Source organism: Sturnira hondurensis, unplaced genomic scaffold (assembly GCF_014824575.4).
Source record: "Sturnira hondurensis isolate 20B ecotype Veracruz unplaced genomic scaffold, ASM1482457v3 Scaffold0018728, whole genome shotgun sequence".
Lineage (NCBI taxonomy): Eukaryota > Metazoa > Chordata > Mammalia > Chiroptera > Phyllostomidae > Sturnira > Sturnira hondurensis.
Window position 1 is genome coordinate 17,484,855 of NW_028091359.1, and position 19,435 is coordinate 17,504,289.

At 55.3% G+C, this 19,435-nt stretch overlaps 1 protein-coding gene across 2 annotated transcripts; it reads left to right on the forward strand.

The window, feature by feature from the left end:
- Window positions 1-1,088: 1,088 nt before the first annotated feature.
- Window positions 1,089-18,754, forward strand: ANKRD13B (ankyrin repeat domain 13B). Of its 2 annotated transcripts, none has more exons than XM_037069856.1 (15): window positions 1,089-1,321; window positions 12,827-12,962; window positions 13,054-13,178; window positions 13,263-13,308; window positions 13,830-13,973; window positions 14,062-14,251; window positions 14,347-14,413; window positions 15,447-15,528; window positions 16,457-16,521; window positions 16,750-16,880; window positions 17,005-17,162; window positions 17,369-17,521; window positions 17,624-17,787; window positions 17,866-17,942; window positions 18,423-18,754. In XM_037069856.1, the coding sequence occupies exons 1-15, from the start codon at window positions 1,208-1,210 to the stop codon at window positions 18,655-18,657; spliced, it is 1,887 nt and encodes a 628-aa protein (XP_036925751.1). In that variant the 5' UTR covers window positions 1,089-1,207; the 3' UTR covers window positions 18,658-18,754. The 2 variants fall into 2 exon arrangements, with proteins under 2 accessions (XP_036925751.1, XP_036925752.1); XM_037069857.1 differs by having other exon boundaries at window positions 18,426-18,754.
- Window positions 18,755-19,435: the final 681 nt, after the last annotated feature.

The window sequence follows — 19,435 nt, forward strand, 5'->3', positions numbered from 1 at the left end:
ACCCTTCTGGAAGGATCTTTCTGCCCTGGAGTTATTTAGGAAGGAGACAGTCTCTGGTATCAGTCACTTCCCCTCCTAAGGGGACCTCAAGGGGGTGGAGGTTGGTAGCTGCCACCTGCTGCTTTCTCTGCCCAGCCCCACTCTGGTCCTTGCAAAGGGCAGTATATGATGAAAGGCGACTGTCCGCCCAGTCTAAGTGGACATTCTCTTTCCAATGTCAAGTGTGGGAGATGGAGTTTAATTTTATAAAAGGGCAGGGAAAACTCTGTAATAATTCAGGTGCCAGACCCCTGGTTGCTCCAATAACCCTTAGTACTAATGTCCCTCACCTTTCTCAGGAGTCCCCCATCAGTCACTCTTCTGAGAATGCGGATGTCTTCTCTCGTTCCACTGGTACCCAAACTCAATCCTAAAGGCCACACCTTCCCACTCCCCCCCCCCCCGCAGTGCTAAAGCGAGGCCTGTATCCCATCCTTACCCAGCAAAAAGCAAAACGCTACTGGGTGGGGTTGCGCCCCAGTCCACCTGGCATCAGGATGCTGCCTCCGTTTCCGCCAGGCTTGATTCCCTCCCCCACGCTTTCACGGGGCGAGGGAGCTAGTATGGGACGTCCTCCAGCCCCTCGCCACCCCCATTTCCACGAGGTGGACTACAAGCCCCATAATGCCGCGGGGGCCGAGTTCTAACATGCTCTGCCTTGGGCACTCGCGTTCCCCTCCTCTCTTTCCAGCATTCCCGCATCCCTCGCCCGCAGCTCGGGCTGAGGGCCGGGGTATGCGGCTGCGGGAAGCCAGGGGCTGCGGGAGCGAGTCCCTGCGGTACCGGCGGCGTCTCCGGGGCTCCGCGCCCCGTGCGCCCTCGCGCCGGCTGCGGGCGCCTGCTCCTTCAGCCGAGCGTCGTCTTTGTGTGCGGGGGTGTGGGAAGCGAGGCGCGCCACCCAGTGCCCGCTTCCTCTCCGGTCGGGTGGGGGCCTCTACACGACGCCCGCCGTCGCCACCGCCGCCGCCTCGCGAGGACGCCGGCGGCCCGCGCCGCTCCCCTCGCGCCGGGCGCGCCGCCCCCGCCCGCCGGCGCTGCTCGCACATGCCCGGGCTGCAGCCTAGCGAGCAGACAGCGCCGGCTCCCTGCCCCACGGCCTCTGGCCCGGGCTCCGGCGCGGTCCCTCCTCCCGGGCCGGGCGCCGCGGCCCCGGAATGAGGAGCAGGCGATGATCCCCGCCAACGCCACCGCTAGGAAGGGGCCCGAGGGCAAGTACCCGCTGCACTACCTGGTGTGGCACAACCGTCACCGCGAGCTGGAGAAAGAGGTCCGCGCCGGCCAGGTAAGAACGCCGTCGGGGCGCCGCGGGGACCCTACTGCCGGGCACCCGCGCCCGGCGTGGGGAGGGGGCGCGGCACGCGCTGTCCCGCCTCCCCAGCGAGTTTGCAGCTCTTCTTTGTTCGAGCCGCGGCGTTTGTGCTTGTTGACCCGGAGAGGGTGATGGGAGCGGCCCCCGCCCCCTCCCTTCTGCCGGGACGGGCGCCCCACACGTGTGCGGACCCTCTCAGATTGGGGCAGGGGATACTGTGTTTCCCCTCTTCGGGGCTGTGAGGGCTTTGGGAAGGGGCTGCCGGCTCTGTCTGTGTTCTGTGTGGTGGGAGAGTCCACCCCACTCAGCTGAGCGACACCTCCCGGGTGAGTGTGCGGAGGTGGGCAAGGCCTGAGTGGAAAGCGGGGGGGGGGGGTGTCACAAGTCACGGATCAGAGAATAGGCTGTGTGACATTCCCAGGCATCCCAGCCCCACCCAGTGCCCTCTGCCCTCACTGTGAGTGCTTCTATTTTCTCAGGCTGGGCAGAGCCTCAGGATCCCACAGACCCCAGACCGGGTTTGGGAATGGGGAGTGGAGAAAGAGAGACCGTCTTGGGGAAGCCCCGAGGGCCTTGTCCAGGTGCTGAAAGGCGCTCTCCTGTCCTCTGGTGCTAGGGCCTGGCTTCTGGGCTCTGAAGAAGCTAGGAGCCACTGGCCGCAGGAAAGATCTGAGATTCTGCACCCGTAGCAGGCTCCCTGGCTCCTGCTAGTCAGTGAGAATGAATGGGTCAAATAGCTTTGGCTGGATAAGTGGCCTCCAAGAAGATGGGGTCTTCTGGCTACTCTTCAGGACCAAGGCAGGTACAGGTCACAGGTAGTTCCAAACTCTGCCCTTGGCCCCCGGGCCACGGGTAGGCACTTATGGCATGGGCCACTCACTCTCCAGGGTGGAAAAGCAGGAGCCACAGATAGGCCCAGCCTGTCCTGGGTTGCCTCAGGTGAAGGCCTGCAGACTTGGCTGGGGTCTAAGACCTTCACTCAGGATTTGCCCCCTTTGAGGGCCACTTCCTGAGTCACAGGAAGTTTAGTCTGAACAGCTGTCTGCTTCCCAAGGGAAGAGGAGAACATCACCAGACAGTGAATGGGGTGAGGGTCGAGGTGTGTCTCTGAAGTCTATCACTGAGCACCCCAGGCCAGCACAGCGCCATCTTTGCATAGCAGTCCCGGGAAATGTTGGGGTGACGAGCCTCCAAGCCTCTGGTCTGGTTGGGGTGTCCACTTCCATTCTACCTCTGCTTACACGGGATGCTCCACATTGCTTCTCAGACCATGTCTTTATTTGTCCATCATCAAGGAAGCAGGTTTCAATGAGGGAGGCCTGGTACGGGAAGTGAGCTCAGAGTGGTACGTCCTGAGGAACAGCGGTGAACAGCCCCTGCCCTCAAGGATACCCCCGTTGTGGTGATGCGAGAGTGAACGAGGAAGTCCAGTGTGATGTGCAGGGTGCTGAGACGCAGGCAGTGCGGTCTCTTCTGGCTCTTCTCTGCTTTTGTCCCCTGAGGGCAAAAGAAGAAAGTCTCTGGTAGCGGTAACAGTTGGAAGGATTTAAGGCTCACCTGAGAGGGACTTCCTCGTGGGATGGTGGCGGACTGAAGGGTTGTTGAAGGACTAATAGCTGAGTCTCCAGAGTGCTTCCGTCACACTCCTTTGCTGGAGGGTTGGTGGTCTTCTTGAAGAGGTTGGACAGAGGCAAAATACCCTAGAAGAAAAGGCTCTTTCGCCCGGGCCTCTCTGATGCGCCAGGCTCGGGTCAGCAGTCATCCCACTGGGATGAGGTCGAGTGGCGAGCCTGCCGCAGGTGAGGGTGGTTTGGGGCTGCTGAGTGTGCTCCTCTTTTCCTTCCCTCAGGCTGCCACAGAAACCAGCGCCAGGTTCACCCACCCCACTCTCCCCCTGTTCCACCCCCACCTGCCAGGGTGAGTTAGTGTCTCCTTGAAATGGACACCGAGTGCCCTGATCCCGGCCAGGGGGAATATAGGGCACCGGTGGAGGTTAACCCTTGTCCAACCACAGAGGAGTCAGGCCAGTGCTCTCCTTCACTCTGGGCACTCCAGGAAGGGGAGTGCCAGGCAGTCTGGGCAGGAGTGGCCCCTGGCTGTGTCTTCCCTCCAGGACTGACCCAGAATGACATGTTCATCCAGATAGGCACTGCTCAGTCCCCAGGCCTCGGGCTCCCAGGGAGAGCCAAAGGTGCTCGATCCAGGCATGTGCGGCAGGGCATGCACCTGGGGGTAGCCACCTAACTTCGGAAAACCGCACCACAGGAGGGGCCCTGACCTCTGGTTCTCCTGGCATCGACTATCAAAGAAAGCAGCCAGGCTTTCCTCCATCTGGGTTTCCCTGGTCTTCACTTGGCACAGCTGCCTCTTCTTCACTCCAAGAAAACCCCACAGAGGCCCTCCCGTGGGCAAGCTTAGCCGTGCTGCCTGCCCAAGGAGGGGATGGCGTGATGGGCTTCAGAGCAGGTTCATGGGTTCTGCTCAGCCCCCACCCTCAGCTCTTTTAGGGGCTGGAACCTGGGAATGGTAGGGAGATGGGAGGTGCTGAGCAGGTGTTTTTTGGTGAAGGGAAGGGTCCACGACCACTTCTAGCTAGCACCCAGCAGTATGTGCTTGCTGGGTCCTGTCTCCTGCCTTGCATATGCTCTGCCAGGTTGGGAAGGGACTGGGGTTGCAGACCAGTGGATGCGCCAGTTCCCTCTTGGCGGGCAAAGCCCCGAGTTGGCACAGCCAGCCGGCCGTGGCCCCGGTTCTGGAGTCACAAGTCTGTGGTGTTCCCTGGGGGTGAGAGGTAGAGGTTAGATTGTCCGGCTCCCTGTGGGAGGGCCAGGGGAGCAGGATCCTTCCTCTGACCACAGGCACTCTGGAGGGGGCCAGGCTGTGGTCCTAGGGGAACGAACACCCTTCTTCCTGGGGCTGCCTCCACCATGGACTTCCTCCCTGCTTTCCCCAGTTCATCCCTCTGGCCCAGAGGCAGCAAAGTGGGATTTGAGGCCCCTAGATACTCAGACAGAGGCTACGCCACCCAAGGTACCTGTTGTGTTTAAGAGCACCTGTGATTCCAGCCACCCCACCTAAAGTAAGCAGTTCGGGTATAGGCCGTCACCACAGCTGGTGAGTTGGGAAGCTCAGGGGAGGGAGCCACAAACCTCGGAAACCAAAAATCAATGTGTCTACCTTGAGGGGAGGGAGTGCGTGGGACAGGAGGGAGGAGGCAGGGTGGAGGGAGAGTCAGCAGGTGCCACCCCCACCAGCTTAACTCTGCTTGAGGACACATCCTGCCTCCTTCCCCCTTGAATGACTCAGGCATACCTGTCCTTGCACCTCCTGGTCGGTGAGAGGGCTGAGAAGCAGTGACCACGCTGAACTCCCCCTGTCCCCCTGGGGCTGTAGGAGAGATGAGGGCTGAGCCGGCAAGGCCCCGAGCTCTGGGCCCCTCTCCTTTCTTCTCCAGCACCCCTGTTTAGTCTGTACATCTGCCGTGTCCTTGCAAGGTTTCACCTAACAGAAGGGTTCTGCTAATGCTAAAGAAGTTTGAAAACATACTCTGCTAGTGGATGTGGGTGTGAGGGGTGTGCATGTGCAAATGTGCTGGCAACCATCATGTGTGTTACACATGCGCACAGACACCTGCAGAGCCAGAGGGCAGCTGGGCACACAGGTGCTTGCATACTTTGGTTGCACACGCACTGTGAGTGTAGAGATAGCAGGAGTATGCATGTGTATCCTTATGATGTGTATGCACGCGCCTGCAGGTGTGTGCCTGAGTGGAAGCAGGGGGTTGCTCAGGGAACCCCAGCCCTTAAGCTGGAAGGACCCCTGCTTTTGACTCCAGCTGAGGCCTGCTGGGTTGCAGAGTTTCCATTCTCTTGGTGGGGAGGGCTGGGTGTTGGGTTTCATGAGAAACCTTTTCATTCCAGCAATTAAATAGCTGCAAGCCTTTGCTGAGGAAATTAATGAATTCTCCCACCTGGGACCGGGGCAAGGTGCCACTTCCACTGCAGGCCCTGCTTTGGGCAGACCAGGGAGCTTCTTCGGGGCCTGGCTGGGTGTATGCAGGACCCACGTTGGTCCTGGTAAACAGACGTGCCCTGGGGACCCTGAGGAGGGTTGTGGATAGAGCTGTTGATGGATGGAGGTGGGGAGGGGAACCCCTGCCTTTCAGGCAGTGCCAGCCTCTCTCTGCAGCCTGGAGATGAGGCACCTGAGGGGACGGGTGGCAGGCAGCATCCGGCACCCCGGGGCCGGGAAGGGTGCCCTGCCAGCTCTCGAGGGCCTTGTTAGCAGCGGCAGCTGGGGCAGGGCTGGTGGGATGGCTCAGCTGCAGCCCCGTGGGAAGGTCTCCTGCTGGCCCCAGCCAGCTCCGTGTGTGTGGGTCCTTCACCACTCCCACCCAGGGCTCAGGACCTGACCCCGGGCAGGACCCTGAGGGGCCCAGCCCAAACCGAGACAGGTGAAGATAACTAGTGCCCCCCCCTCCTTTGTGGGAGCCCTTGCGGAGGAGCTCAGGGAACCGCAGGGGCCGGGTACACTTTTTTTAAAATTCAAGGCTCGTGGTATATTTAAATGTGAAAAAATGCCAACACAGGGTTATAAAAATTATATAAATAATTTAAATGATTTAAAATGCTTTATTTTTGATAAAGGTATTTATACTCACATTTTAAAATATTTAGCAGTCTCTAGAAGGCTCCAGTGAAGAGCAGCAGTCTTGGCCATACCTCCCCCACTGCTTCACCTTGTGCCCTGGGGGAAACTTCTTCGAATTCTTTAGGCTGCTTTGTTATTACCTCCATAGTATCAGACAGCATACTCCCAGGGCTGTTTTGTGGTTCTTTGGTTTTACACTTTATTGCCTTCCCCTCCCCATGTCCTTTAAATACAGTCATCTATGCATTTGTTTAACAAATGTTTGTTAAGTGCTGGTTAGTGGCAGGTGCTGTCCCGGGGTTGTGGAACCCAGCGCTGCACACAGCAGAGAGGGACCTGCCCCGAGTGGGGCTGGCAGTCCTGGTGAGGGAGGCAATGAAAAAGCAAACAGGTGATTTAATGTCGAATGCAGGGTAGGAGGCCATAGCTAGATAAATAGCGCCTGTCATTTAAGATGGGTTGTCAGGGCGGGCTTCCTAAGACGGTGGCATTTGAGCAGCAGCCTGTGCACAGTGGCTGCCTAGGACGCCCAGGAGGGGACAGACGGCTGCAGGGAAGGCCCGTTGTGTGTGTGTGTGTGTGTGGGGGGGGGTGGCGTTGGGAGGAGAGGTGGGGCAGCACCTGAGCTGGGGAGACATTCAGGGCTTGTGGATGGGAAGCCACGGGCAGGTTTGGAGCCAAAGGACCTGGGGGACAGTTCACAGGATGGTGGCAGCTGCAGGGGCCAGGAGAGGAGTGAAGAGACCACCAGGTGGGAGATGGGGCACCTGGGCCAGGGCTGAAGCCTGAGGTGACCCTGCACCTGTTTTGAAGGTAAAGCCTGTAAGGTCATGTTTTGCTGGTGGATTAGATATGGAAGGTGAAAGAAAAGGAAGCGATAAAGACAGTTCCGAAGCTTTTCCCCTGAAAAGGGAGTGGACTGAGGCGCTGTCCACTTGGGCAGGGGCCGCTGTCCTGGAACAGCGGAGGTGGAGGAAGCAGGTGGAGGAGAAGCGTGAGGTCAGGATGCCCCCTTTGGTTTCATGACTACAGCTATCCTTTTGTGTTTTTCTGAAGATGTAAATGACTGTTTTCCTCCAAAACAGTTTCTTCTGCCTCCTGCATTGACTGAGTTTCCTCTGGGTTTTAGAATCCACCTGCATGTTTTGGTCTCTTTTATGTTGGCAGCTGTCCTCAAACGTCCAGTTGTCCCTGGCCAGGGACTCGTTCAAGAACAGGGCTGCGGAGCTGACAGAGGCGTGGGTGCTGCTGTCGGATGGTTGGGTGGCAAGCAGGCCTGCTCACTGTGGGACTCCCAGCTCTCTGTACCCAGAGGTCTTCAGTGCCTCTCGTTTCTCCAGTCTCCCACTAGGGGTGGATGGGGCCGTCTGGCTGCTGCTGGGCCAGGACCTGAGGCAGGGAAGGGACTGCACTTCCACTGCTCCCCGGTTTCCAGCCCCATGACCTTATCCTCAGGCCAATGCTTCTGAGTCCAGTGCATCTCAGGCTCAGTGTCTACGGAGAATAAACCCCTGGCATCCTGTGGAGGGGAGGGGGGCATCTCCCATCATTACAAGATTGGAGAGGGAGCCAGGGGATTTGAATTTTAACCAGCATCCCAGGAATTCACCTCTGAGCCTCACTCCCACCTCTGCTCTTTCCACTGACCTCATGTTCTGCACCTTGTAAAAGTGCCAGGGGGGTGATCCGGCTTGCCACTCCCTGGGGTTCCCCCTGTGAACGCTTGGCGTGGTACCCTCTGCTTCCCTAAGTCAGTGATGCCCAAGCCGCTTTCCATCTTCAGAAGCTGTGTTGAAATTTCTCACCTGCTGACATCTCTTCTCTTTATTCTTGTGGGTTTTAAATATTTTATTGACCGTCTTATATTCAGTCACAAATTTACTCTTTGGGGCCTACTTCTCATTTCTTTGTGTAGATCTAAGTTTCCATCTGGTATCTTTTCCCTTCTACTGAGTACCTTTCTATAACATTTCTTGAATGTCTTCTGGTGACAAATTCTCTTAGCTTTTGTTTGTCTACGAAACTATTTCCCCTTTATTTTTGAAGGATTTTAAAAAAGATTTGTATTTATTTATTTATTTAGAGAGAGGGGAAGGGAAGGAGAAAGGGAGGGAGAGAAACATTAGTGTGTGGTTGCCTTTCATGGGTCCCCCACCGGGGGCCTAGCCCTCAACCCAGGCGTGTGTCCTGACTGGAAATCCAACCTGCATCCTTTTGGTTCGCAGGCCTGCGCTCAATCTACTGAGCTACACCAGCCAGGTGAAGGATTTCTTTTTACAGGATATCGAATTCTAGTTTGACTCTTTTTTTCCCTAGGACTTTAAAGATTCTATGCTGTTGTCTTCTCGCTCGCGTGGTTTCTGGTGAGAAGTATGTAATGTTCCCTATGTTTATTCTTCCCCATATAGTGTGTCTCGTTTTTCGAAGTGCTTTTAAGGTTTCCTTTTTATCACCAGTTTTCAGCGTTTGATTTTGATGGGCTTTGGTGTAGTTTCTCTCTTCCTTCTTTTCTTTTTTTTTTTTGTGGGGTGTAGTTTTCTTGATGTTTGTTTGGGGGATTCATTCAGTTTCTTGATTCTGTGGATTTAGCATTGTGTTAGTTTCCGCAACAAATTGTCACAGGCTTGTTGGGTTAAAACAAAAATTTATTCTCTCATAATTTCGGGGGTTGGGATTTCAAATTGAAGGTATCAGCCAGGATCCCTCTCCCTCCAAAAGCTCTCTGGGCGGATTCTTCCTCTTCCAGCTTCTTGTAGCTCTAACATCCGTTGGCTTGTGGCTACCTCACTCCAGGCTCAGCTTCTGTCTTCACCCGGGACTTCTCTTCTCTGTGTATCTTCACTCTGTGTGTCTTACGGAGGCACTTCGTTGCATTTAGGGCCCCCCGGGATAATCCAGGCTGATTGTGTCCTGAGATCTTTAACTTAATTATTCGGCAAAGACCCTTTTTCTGAATAAGCTCACATTCATAGGTTGTGGGGGTTAGGGTGTAGATATATATTTTGGGGGGAGTGCACTACCCTTCAACCCACTGTAGTAGTTTTCTAAAAAATTTGGAAAAAAATTGGGGATTATGGACTTCCGCCAAGATGGAGGCATAGGTGGAAACACTGTGCCTTCTCCCACAACCAAGTTTGAATACAACAAAGGTTTGGAGAACAAAGACACAGCCAAAGAACAGGAAATTGAATTATTCGGAAGTCCGACAACAACTAACCGGTCAACTGGGATGGTAAGAGGGGCGGAGCCAGCAGCAGAGCAGGGTCAGGCAGGAAAGATCCTCAGACCCAGGCACGCAAGTGGCCCAGACCTAGTCAGGGTGTAGGGCAGACTGACCGCGGTCGCACATTCTTGCACAGTGAGACAGACCACACAGGCCCCAGGGGGCGAATCCAGTGGAGGGCTAACAGCGGTGGCGCACTCAAGTGCGGTGGGACGAAACATGTAGGCCCAGGTGACAGTGGCAGCTGCAGCACCTGTGGGGGCTGAGGCGGGAGGTGGCAGATGGAACGCCATTGTTACTCTTTGACCCCGCCCCCACATACAGTGTCACAACCCAGCGACTAAGTTGCCCTGCTCTGGTGAACACCAAGGGTTCTGATCCTGCTGCGCAACAGGCACGAACAGCACAAAAGATGCGCAAGAAGAACTCAAAGTCCCAGAGCCGATAACACTCAGCAACCGAGAAATTGCCAGCCTCTCAGAAGCACAATTCAAGACACTGTTTATCAGGATGCTCACAGAACTGGTAGATTATAGTCACAAATTAGAGGAACATATGAAGGCTAAACTAATTGAAATGAAGGGAGATGCACAGGAAACCAATAGTGATGGAAAGGAAACTGGGACTCAAATCAATGGAATGGACCAGAAGGAAGAACAAAACATCCAACCAGAAAGGAATGAAGAAATAAGAATTCAAAAAAATGAGGAGAGGCTTAGGAACCTCCAGGACATCTTTAAATGTTCCAACATCCGGATTATAGGGGTACCAGAAGGGGGAAAGAAACAGCCACGAGTGGAAAACTTATTTGAACAAAATAAAGGAGAACTTCCCCAGTCTGGCAAAGGAAATAGACTTCCAGGAAATCCAGGAAGCTCAGAGAGTGCCAAAGAAGTTGGACCCAAGAAGGAACACACCAAGGCACATNGTGAAAGTACAGCAAACACACAGTTATTAACCACCACACCTAAAACAAAAGCAAACCAAGAAGACAGCTAGATCAGGAGTGGAACCATAGAAATGAAGAACACATGGAGGGTTAGAAACAGAGGGGTGGGAGGAGGAGAAGGGGGGAGAAGGCACAGAAAATAGCATAGACAGTAGGTAGAAAATAGATAGGGTGGAGGGCAAGAATAGTGGGGGAAATATAGAATCTAAAGAACTTGAGACACGTGGTTATAAACTAAGGGTGGGAGAATGGTGGGGGAGGGAGTGTGTGGGTGGAGGGGAATGAAGGGGGGGAATAGAACAACTCTAATGGTATAATCAGAAAATATATTTAAAAAAATTGGGGATTATTTCTTTAAATTTCCCTTATTTACCCCATTTCCTTATCCTATCCTTTGGGACTCCAATTACACGTATGTTAGAATGCCTGATAGTGCCTTGGAGATTGCTGAGGCTCTTGGGATGTTTTCAGTACTTTTTTTCTACTCTGTGCTTCAGTTTGTATTGTTCTGTTGCTGTATCTTCAAGTTCACTGATTTTTTTTATTCTGCAGTATCTAATCTACTATTAATTTTACCCAGTGGATTTTTTCATTTCAGATATTGTACTTGTCTCCCATTTCTTTCCTCAGGTATGTCGTGTTCATGTTTTTCTTTAAATTCTTGAATATAATGAGTAATTAATCATCTTTATTTTTAAAATAAATTTTTTTATTTATTTTTAGAGAGAGGGGAAAGGAGGGAGAAAGAAAGGGAGAGAAACATCAACATGTGGTTGCCTCTCATGCGCCCCCTACTGGGGACCTGGCCTGCAACCCAGGCATGTGTGCTGACAAGGAATCAAACCAGCAACCTTTTGGTTTGCATGGCAGTGCTCAATCCACTGAGCCATACCAGACAGGGCTCATCATCTTTGTTATTTCTGTATATGATTCTGTTAAATGATTTTTCTGTTAATTATGGGTCATATTTTTCTACTTCCTTGCATATCTAGCAATGTTTAACTGGATGCAAGACATTTTAAATACTGTGATGTTAAGCATCTGGATTTTGTGGTCTTCCTGTTAGACTTTCTTCTGGCAGACTAAATTAAGTTACTGGCAAATCACTTTGATCCTTTTCAGCTCATTTTTAATTTTTATTTGATTGGCTGAGCCTTTTCTGCAGGGGTAGTTTAGCCCTCCTACTGAGTAAGGCATACGCCTTCTCAGGTCTCCCTCCCTGGGTAAACAGTAAGGACTCTAGCAGGTTGGTGCTGAATGTCTCCCTGCCCTGGGTGAGCTCTGAGAATTTACCAATGTATTGCTCCCTTTCTGCCTGGTCTTGCAAAGTTTCACTCTCCCCACATGAAGTATTCAGCAAAGACTCAAAGGGACCCCATGCAGATCTCTGGAGCTGTTCTGGGGCAGAGCTTCCTCCTCCTGGGACTCTGTCCCGCAACTGCCAGCTCCACCCCCTTCCCTGGTCGCCTGTCTGTCTCCTTCGCTCCCGAGTGAGGTCACCGAGCTCTGCTGGGGATTCCCTTCCGGGAACTGCAGCCTGGAATGTTTCTCCCGCTAGGAACCCAGATCTCAGGGCCCACCTTATTTATTTCTCTTACTTCAAGGATCACAGTCCCTGTTGTCCAATGGCTGAAAAACAGTTATTTTACATATTTTGAAGAAATGGTTTTCTGTGTAGAGTGGGAGGGTAATTTCGGTCACCTCATCATGGCTGTGGTAGAAGTCTTTTAATGGCATTTTAATGAAGTTTTGGGAAGGAGAGGGGTTACATGCATGTAGTCAGCTCCCTGTGCTTAACTAGAAGTCCCAGACTCCTGAAATACAAATATTTATGTTTAACAAAATATGCTTTTATCACCGAACAAAAATCTCACGCAATATAATTGTGCTATTCACAAAGCAGTAACGGGATTATTTTAAATGTTTTTTAAAAGATTTTACTTATTTATTTATTTATTTTAGAGGGGAAGGGAAGGGGAAAGAGAGGGAGAGAAACATCAGTGTGTGGCTGCCTCTTATGCATTTCCAACTGGGACCTGACCTGGCCCGCAACACAGACATGTGCCCTGACTAGGAATTGAACCTGTGACCCTTTGATTCCTGGCGCTCAATCCACTGAGCCACACCAGCCAGGGTTTATAGAATAGTGTCCCACAGGTACAGGACATGGGTTTGGAGTTGGACCGCGAACATATTTTCATTCCTATAATGCCTTACTGCAGCTGTTTGTTGGATCTCATTGAGGGATAATGTCAATGGTCTAAGCTGGTGGCTCCTGATAAAGGGGGTCCTGGACCCCTAGGACCCTAGGACAGGTCCTTTTCCAGCTGCCCTTCTTGGTCAGTGGCCTCTCTAGACCACCTGCCAGCCCCAGGCTCACTCTTCCAGGCAGCCCGCAGGGCGGTGGCAGAGGAGCCTCAGTCAGGGGACCTAGGTGGACAGGGAGGAGGAAGGACCTCCCTTTCTTAGTCACGTCCTGCCCTGTTCCACAAGCCCCTCTCCACCCACTGGGCCCCAGCTTGTTGTCTGTCCTTTCCGTTGCCCCGTGAGATGGGCAAGGCCGGGCAGTGCAGTGGTTGCCGCCTGCTCAGAGAATAGTTTGGTCAGACGGGCTGCGCAGCAGTGACCAGGGCTGTGTCGTCACCTTCTTCTCCAGGTGGACATCGAGCAGCTGGATCCCCGTGGGCGGACTCCCCTGCACCTGGCCACCACACTGGGGCACCTCGAGTGTGCCCGTGTGCTCCTGGCGCACGGTGCGGACGTGGGCAGGGAGAATCGCAGCGGCTGGACAGGTGAGTACCCCTGCTCACCCCAGCCCCACAGCCAGAGTTTCCCAGCATCTTCTCCTTACCTGCCCTGTGGCATTGCCTCTGCCTCCCCCAGTGCTTCAGGAGGCTGTGAGTACCCGGGACCTGGAGCTGGTACAGCTGGTGCTACGGTACCGGGACTACCAGCGGGTGGTGAAGCGGCTGGCAGGCATCCCCATGCTCCTGGAGAAGCTGCGCAAGGTGAGGGCCAGCCTCTCGGCCTCCCCACCATAGCCCTCGAACCCTGTCTGTGGCGCAGACTTAGCCACTCTCCTTGTCCTCCAGGCCCAGGACTTCTACGTGGAGATGAAATGGGAATTCACTAGCTGGGGTAAGGGGGCTGACCTGGGCCTCTCTGGACCTCGGGGTTTTTGCGCTTGTTGCTCCCCTGCCTGGTGCACTCTCCTCTCCCGTTGCTCTCCCTGTGGCTCCTCCGCGTTCAGTTCTCAGCTCAGTACCACCAGCGAGGCCTTTGCACGCTGCCTCGGACACTGTCTCAGTTCCGTTACTCTTACTTCCTCCACTTTGTAACCGTGTGCTCATTTGTTTGTGAACTGTCACCCCTTGCTCGAGGTAAGCTCCGGGAGGGGAGGGTTCTGTCTTGTCCAGTGTTGTATCCCCAGTGATGGGAATTGTGCCTGGCACATAGTAGGTGTTTAATAAATATTTGTTGGAAGATTGGCTGAGAAGCTGAATGAATTAATGAACAGATGGGGGAGTTGGGGAACCCCTTATCTCCTACCAGTTCCCTTACCCTTTCCTGGCTACACCCCTGACCCCCATGCCCGGGGGCGGCCCAGGTTGGGTGGGTCGGGCAAATCCAAGCCATCGCTGACCTTCCCTTCCACCTAGTGCCCCTGGTGTCCAAGATCTGCCCTAGTGACACCTACAAAGTGTGGAAGAGTGGGCAGAACTTGCGGGTGGATACCACACTCCTGGGCTTTGACCATATGACGTGGCAGCGAGGGAACCGCAGCTTCGTCTTCAGGGGCCAAGGTCAGGCAGGTGGGAGGTGGGGCAGGGTGGGGAGGCGGTAGACAGCTCCATGCCACCCCTGACCTCTGTGCTGTTCCCTGGCTGGCAGATACAAGTGCCGTGGTCATGGAGATTGACCATGACCGCAGGGTAGTGTATACGGAGACCCTGGCACTGGCTGGGCAGGACCGTGAGCTGCTGCTGGCTGCCGCCCAGCCCACTGAAGAGCAGGTGCTGAGCCGGCTCACTGCGCCTGTCGTTACCACGCAGCTTGATACTAAGAACATCTCCTTTGAGAGGTGAGCGGGCATGGCCTTGAGGGCCTTGATGGCCTTGATGGCCTGGAGCAAACCTGGTGGGCTGGCCCCTCACCTGGACCACTCTGCTTCCTCAGGAACAAGACGGGCATCCTGGGCTGGCGCAGTGAGAAGACCGAAATGGTGAATGGGTACGAAGCCAAGGTGAGGCCATAGCTCCTCACATAGCCAGACCCACCACACGCCTGCCTGCAGGGAGCCGGGCCGGGGTTTCCTCTCTCAGCCTTGGAGGTGCAGGGCCCATGCAGCACTGAGGGAAGGGCGCTAGACTAAAAGGCCACTGATGAGAATGGCCAGATTCATCGGGCACTCACTATATTCATGTTCAAGTCACTGGTCTGACATTTTATAGGTACATACATGCCCACATGCATACATGTATATACATGTATACATCACGCACACACATGTGCTCACAACAACTCTTTCAGGTTGGTACTATTATTATTCCCATTTTACAGATGTTTATTGAACGCTTTCTATGGTATCCATTGAACACTCACAGCAACTCTGTGAAGTAGGATGTGGGCCCATTTTAGGAGGAGAAAATGGAGGCTTGGGGTGCTTAAATGACCTACACGAGGTCGCACAACACTAAGTGACTGCTGAGGTTCAGACCCTGGCTGCCTAACCCCACAGCCAGGCCTACACCCTTAAGAAGACTGGGTTGGTTCCTCTGGGGCCCCCCAACCCCCACCAGGTGCCCCTCCTGAATGAAGGGACCACCAGGTGCTGCAGGGTTTGGACTGCTTCCTCCTGAACGCCTTCCCTGCTTCTGCACTTGGCTCAGAAAGTGTGTTTTGTTCCCACAGCCCCATGCTCCCCAAAGCAGAGCATATATCTAGTGAGTTCTGTTATAACTGTCCACTTTCTTATCTCCTCAACTAAGGTGTGAGCCTCAGGAGGTTAGGGACAATGTCTGGACAAGCTTGTTCTCCACTGTGGCCCTGGTGCCTGCCTCAGTGCCTGGCGTGTAAAGGCTGCTCACAGAGTGTTTGTTGAGTGAATAAGAATGAATGACCTCATGTGTTTACTTGCCCAGAGTTCCTGGGGATTTGAGCAAACAGCTTCTCCTCCACTGCCCTGGGCTCTTTCTTATAGGAACTATTCGGAAAGCCCTTGTGGGGGGGCAGGGGTACCAGAGCTGTCTTTGAGCCCATTCTTCATCTTTCCCCAGGTATATGGGGCATCCAATGTGGAACTCATTACCCGGACACGGACAGAGCATCTTTCAGAACAGCACAAGGGCAAGGTCAAAGGTAATAAAGCAGAGGCACATGGGGGGAGGTGTGAGGGACCAGTGTCCACTTGAGCATCTCCAGCAGTGTTGCCTCTGACATCCCAGCAACAATCCAGAGAGTTAATGTGGGCAAGTAGTTTCCCAGTGCCCAGTCCCCAGGGCTGATGGTGGCTGCCCGGCACGCTGCCAAGGTGACTCTAAAGCAGCATTTGGGCTCAATGGGAAGGAGTTGATTACTAATGTCTGCATTGGATTTGGGAAGCAAGCGAAATGCCATGGATGCTTTTTTAAAAAATATTTTATTTATTTTTACAGAGAGGGGAAGGGAAGGAGAAAGTGGGAGAGAAACATCAGTGTGTGGTTGCTTCTTATGTATCCCCAACTGGGGACTTGGCCGGCAATCCAGGCATGTGCCCTGACTGGGAATCGAACCAGCAACCCTTTGCTTCACAGGCCCGCACTCAATCCACTGAGCTACACCAGCCAGGGCCCATGGATGCTTTTTGATGGCCATTTTAGTAAGACATACTCCAGGCAGAAAGCCAGGGGCCCCTGCACTAATTCTCCGTGCCCATTGATACTACACCTGACTTTCTGGGTGTTGTTCAGTCTGTCTGAAGTGGACAGATCTACCTCACAGGAGAACAAATGAATATGGAAGTACCTGAAAGAAAACACACACACACGTGTACCCCCAAACTGCTGAACCTGGAGAGTGACACTTTTGGAAGTTTCTCCTGAGCCCCAGGCCTGTTTTCTTCCAGCTGTACTCCTGATGGCCCTAGCCCTGCCTCTGGGGTCCTCAGTCACTTTCAGATGACAGTGCCTGGATGTGCGGTGTGGATGCACAGTCCCCCTGTCCCCCAGGAACCAGTGTCCTCCCTAGGTCTTGGTTGCTGTCACTTCTGAGGGTTGCAATGTCCTCTGAGATGGCACATGTCTTACAGGTTGCAAGACACCCCTGCAGTCCTTCCTGGGAATTGCTGAGCAGCATGGGGGCCCCCAAAATGGGGTGAGTGTGTGCCAGGGGTGCCCCTCGGTGGAACGGTGTGGCTATGGCTCAGGAGAAGGCCTGGGAGGTGTCCCGCTTAGCATGGCCTGTGGACCTCTTTTCCACAGTGCCCCAGACCATGTTGGCTCCACGGTGGCAGGGGGGACAGCTCTGGGGCTGTAATACCAAGTGGCTGGCCAGGCATCAGGGACTGAGAAGGGCTCACGGGCCCCTCCCCGTGTGGTACAGACCCTGATCACCCAGACTCTGAGCCAAGCCAACCCCACTGCCATCACCGCAGAAGAGTACTTCAACCCCAACTTTGAGCTTGGCAACCGCGACATGGGCCGCCCCATGGAACTGACCACCAAGACACAGAAGTGAGGTCCCTCGCTGGTGCTGGGGAGGGGTGGGCAGGGCAGGGTGGGACAGGGGTTCCAGAAGGCTCTGGGAGGCCATCGCTTCTACAATGTCCCTCATGCCTTGGGATCCTGGGGGGGGCAGGTTCAAGGCCAAGCTGTGGCTGTGTGAGGAGCACCCCCTGTCCCTGTGTGAGCAGGTAGCCCCCATCATTGACCTCATGGCTGTCAGCAATGCGCTTTTTGCCAAGCTCCGGGATTTCATTACCCTGCGCCTGCCTCCTGGCTTCCCTGTCAAGATTGGTGAGACCCCCATCCCCATTTCCCCCTGGCTGCTGTCGTGGTTGTGCAGTAGTTGCCGCCTGCTCAGAGAATGGGGGTAGGGCTTAGATGAGAGCCCAGAGGTGGGGTAGGGCTCAGAGGTGGGGAAGGGCCTAGATGAGCAAAGGAGTGGGCGGGGCTGAGGTGCGAGTTGGGGGGATGGTGCCTGATGGCTTCCTCGTCCTCAGAAATCCCCATCTTCCACATCCTAAACGCCCGCATCACCTTCGGGAACCTCAATGGCTGTGACGAGCCGGTGCCTTCAGTGCGAGGCAGCCCCAGCAGTGAGACCCCTTCCCCAGGCAGCGACTCCTCCAGTGTCAGCAGCTCCAGCTCCACAAGTGAGCCCTGGCCCCCTCTGAAGTCAGCCCTCTCTCCAGCCCATCACTGGAGCCCTCCCTGCCCCTTCCTGGGGAGCCCCTCTGACCGCAGTCTGCCCTCAGCCTCCTGCCGTGGATGTGAGATCTCCCCGACCTTGTTTGAGGCCCCGAGAGGGTACAGTGTGCTGGGTGGCCAGCGGGAGACAGCAACCCGAGAGGACGACGATGACCTTCTGCAGTTTGCCATCCAGCAGAGCCTGCTTGAGGCGGGCAGCGAGTATGATCAGGTACACGCCCCGTGGATGCAACGGGCTGCCTGACTGCAGTGCCGCCATAGCCAACAGGCCCATGCCTTCTCCCTCCAGGTCACCATATGGGAGGCGCTAACCAACAGCAAGCCGGGCACTCACCCCATGTCCTATGAGGGTCGCCCACAGGACAGGTCAGTGTCCTCTAGGATTTGGAGATGCCTACCCGCCCCAAGCACAGAGTACCCCAGTACTGTGTCACAGTGGGTGAGGACACTGCCCCTGTCCAGCAGCCCCTGTTGGCCCAGAGAAACCATAGTACCATCACCAGGAACCCTGCTGGAATCGAGATGGTTTCTGCCATACACTTTCCTGACTCTGGGTGGGTGAGCAGTACTCCAAAAGTGCCTCCCTTATAGGAGCCAGGCCTCATGGCCTCCAGACCCTCACCAGGCAGGATGTCAGGGCCGGGGTTCTACAGGATGCCCACACGCACTGGCTGCTGCCTGCTGGGAGGATAAGCTTTGCGGGGGCTGGGATCTGCCACAACTGAGTGGGAGTCAGCAGGACTGGAGGGTGGTAGGCTTGGTGTGTCCTGGGACCTTCGCCCTGGCTCCCGGCCCACTCCCTGGCAGTTGCGCCCGGAGCCCTAGATGTGTCTTCCTTGTCCCCAGAAGTGCCCCGCCCACGCCACAGCGCCAGCCTGCGACCCCCTTGGCCGTTCCCAGCCCTCGGCCCAGCCCCCGGCCCAGCCCCAGCCCCGGCAGCCGCGTGTTCCGGAGCTACGACGAGCAGCTGCGGCTGGCTATGGAGCTGTCGGCGCAGGAGCAGGAGGAGCGGCGGCGGCGTGCGCGCCAGGAGGAGGAGGAACTGGAACGAATCCTGCGGCTCTCACTGACAGAGCAGTAATGCCACTGCCCGGCCTTCAGCCATGCCATGTGAGCCCCGCCCTGGAGCAGCGAGAGAGCCCTGACCCACGCGCACTGTGGCTGGAGACCAGAGCCACCGCCTCAGCGGCACAGGGGCACACCATGCACCAGACAAGGAGGGGTCCGGCATGGCCGGGGGTATCTTTCCAGGCCAGGGCCCTGGAGGCAGTTGGCATGGCCAGGTATCCCTGCTTTGCTGTGTCCTGACCCTGAGCCCTCCCCGCTGGGCCCAGGCCTGTTGCAGGGCAAAGCCAGACGGTCCTGAGTGGGAGACCGGTCCTTAGAGGAGCAGTGTCCGCATCCTTGCTCCTTGTGGCTCGCCCTACTTTCTGCTCACTGACCCCACTCCAGGACACTGCCCGTGAAGCCTTCGCATTTCCGCTCTTCATCCCTGGAGGGCAGCTGCGCTCCCCACGTGCTGGGTTGCTGCTTTGTTCTAGACACAAACCGGCACGTCCAGGGCCCGGCCCCTCCCCCACCCCGGCATTTCAGCGTCAAGTGCACTTAGCGGGGTGCCTGGCTCCCCCAGCCCTTACACCCCTCCCGGGTCTCAGGGTGGTCGCAGCTTCAATTTGGGCAGCCAGAGGTTGGAGACCCCTTCCCCAGGACATGTTTTTGTGATCAAGGAGGGTGTCCAAGTTAGCCCCCCAGTCCTGGGCAAGGCTTGACTTCCACATGCTGTCTTGGCAAGTGCAGGGGCGGGGAGGGGGGATGTCCGGCTGGGGCCAACACTGGACCCTACACTAGACTGCACAGAG

Excerpts from the sequence above, each read along its gene's own strand:
- ANKRD13B (XM_037069856.1), top strand. The coding sequence starts at position 1,208 with ATGATCCCCGCCAACGCCACCGCTAGGAAGGGGCCCGAGGGCAAGTAC. Across the intron at positions 1,322-12,826 it reads AAGAGGTCCGCGCCGGCCAG|GTGGACATCGAGCAGCTGGA; the intron begins GTAAGAACGCCG and ends CTTCTTCTCCAG. Across the intron at positions 17,163-17,368 it reads TGGCTTCCCTGTCAAGATTG|AAATCCCCATCTTCCACATC; the intron begins GTGAGACCCCCA and ends CCTCGTCCTCAG.